Consider the following 2097-nt stretch of genomic DNA (forward strand, 5'->3'; position numbering starts at 1 on the left):
TTTTTTTTTCTTTCTAAATGTTGATTTAGGTCAATAATGGTGTCTACAGTGAGGACTGAGATCATTCTCTCAGTTTACATCATTTCATTCCTGATCGGCCTCCCCTGTAATCTCTTGGCTCTCTATGCGTTTAGTACCAAGATCTGTTCCAAGCTACGTCCAACAGACATCCTGCTGCTTAATTTGACCATCTCCGACCTGCTGTTTTTGGTCATCCTTCCTTTCAAGATGCACGAGGCAGCATCTGGTATGAAGTGGGATCTGCCCAACTTCATGTGCTCCATCACTTCCTTCACCTTTTTCTCCACAATCTACACCAGCTCCTTGCTGCTGATGGCAGTCAGTGTGATCCGCTACATAGGAGTAGCATTTCCTATCACCTATCATCTACTGCAGAAACCTGTGTATGCAATTGTTATCAGTGTTGCTGTTTGGCTCATCTCATCAGCACACTGCAGTATCATTTTCATCATCCAGCATCACCCATCTCTGGCCAGTAATAACTCCAATGCGTGTTATGAACAGTTTTCAGAGAAGCAGTTGAAGATCCTCCTCCCAGTACGTCTGGAGATTTTCTTTGTACTCTGCCTCATACCGCTTCTTATTTGTGTTTACTGCTCCTTGCGCTGCATCTCAATTCTGTACAGCCTATCCGGGATATCCCAGATGCAGAAACAGAAGGCCATTGGCATGGCCTCAGGGACTCTTGCTGTGTTCCTTATTTGTGTTCTGCCATTCAGTTTATCTCATTTAGTGGGTTACATCCAGGGACTAAGTCCAGAGTGGAGGTACTACATGTTGCTTCTGAGCTGTTTCAACACCTGTATCGATCCCATCATCTTCTACTCTTCCTCGTCCACCTTTCGCTTCTCAAGTGAAACATTCATTTTTAGGAAGTGGTTCACTTTTTTAGGACTGAAAAGGAACAACAGCACCACTAACTAAGAAATGGAAAAATACATTTTCAAAACTAAATGTACCATTAACAGATTTAAGTTCACTGCTGATGATGATCTAATATTTTTCGAGAGGACTGTATTTTCCTTTTGAAACCATTTTTCCTGTTTTCTACAAAATTCAAAGACATGTTTGTAGCATATAAAAATTTCAAAACTTTATTTTATTTTTTCATTCAAGTGCAAATATCAAAATATAAAATGAGCCCTGCAGCCCTGACACAAAACTTCCTCTTTTCTTTATTTTGAACTGGCCACTTTTCTGCATTCATGCAGTCTGCAAGTTATTTAGAAAGAGGTATGTTGTTAATTACAAACCACACACATTAAGTAAGAGGTGATGGCACTTCTAAAAGGCACCTAAATCAGGTTTTACATTTATTTTAGCAAATGATAAGACACATTTTTCGTCAGTGAAATATGTGGGATTTAAATGATTGGAGTTTTTCCGTTTGTTGTGTTTTTTGCTCTATTTTTGAAAGCTTTTTCATATAACAACTGATTTTCGTTATTAGTATCAATATATAGTAATTTATTTAACCATAACTGCAAAGCTCATATGTAATATATATCACTGTGATATTAGATGCTGTAACTACAGTTCTCTACTGGTCCTGAACTTTGGATTTTAAATCACATCCAAATATCAGTCAGTGAATTTAAAAGCATTTGAAATGAGTGGAACTGTGTTGTTGTAAGTCTTAATGAAATAGATGCTAACTATGGAACCTTGTTAATATTGTTGAGATTATCCAAGCTGTCATAGTCCTGAGTCATTTTGACCCACCGTTCTTGGTTGTCTTGTGTTTTTGTAATTTATTAGTTCATTATTTATTCTAAGATCCCTAGGTTGTTCCGTTTAGTTTATTGGATGCCCCCTTGTATCTCTGCCCTGTGTATCTCCCTATGTGTCCCTGTTTCACATTGTGATGTGAGTTCTTGTGCTGTGTCTCCCTTCGTGTTTTATTCTGTTATGTTTTCCACATTTCCCCAGCGCGTCATGTCTGTGCTCTCATGTTCCCTCGCTCCCTCGTCTGCCTCTCCTCCACTCCCACGTCATGTCTCCTGTTTTATTGTGAAGGTCCCACGTTTTCATGTTCATTCTGTTCAGTCCAGCCTCCCCTGTCTCGTTATGGTTATC

The 2097-nt window shown here is 39.1% G+C and overlaps 1 protein-coding gene across 1 annotated transcript; it reads left to right on the forward strand.

Moving 5' to 3' along the window:
• Positions 1–33: 33 nt before the first annotated feature.
• Positions 34–1076, forward strand: LOC102215263 (free fatty acid receptor 3-like). The gene has a single exon (XM_005736051.1). It carries the CDS (start codon positions 37–39, stop codon positions 943–945), a length of 909 nt encoding a protein of 302 aa, XP_005736108.1. The 5' UTR covers positions 34–36; the 3' UTR covers positions 946–1076.
• The last annotated feature ends 1021 nt before the right edge of the window (positions 1077–2097 follow it).

Source organism: Pundamilia nyererei, unplaced genomic scaffold (assembly GCF_000239375.1).
Source record: "Pundamilia nyererei isolate P.nyererei 1_Seehausen unplaced genomic scaffold, PunNye1.0 scaffold00067, whole genome shotgun sequence".
NCBI classification, from domain to species: Eukaryota; Metazoa; Chordata; class Actinopteri; order Cichliformes; family Cichlidae; genus Pundamilia; species Pundamilia nyererei.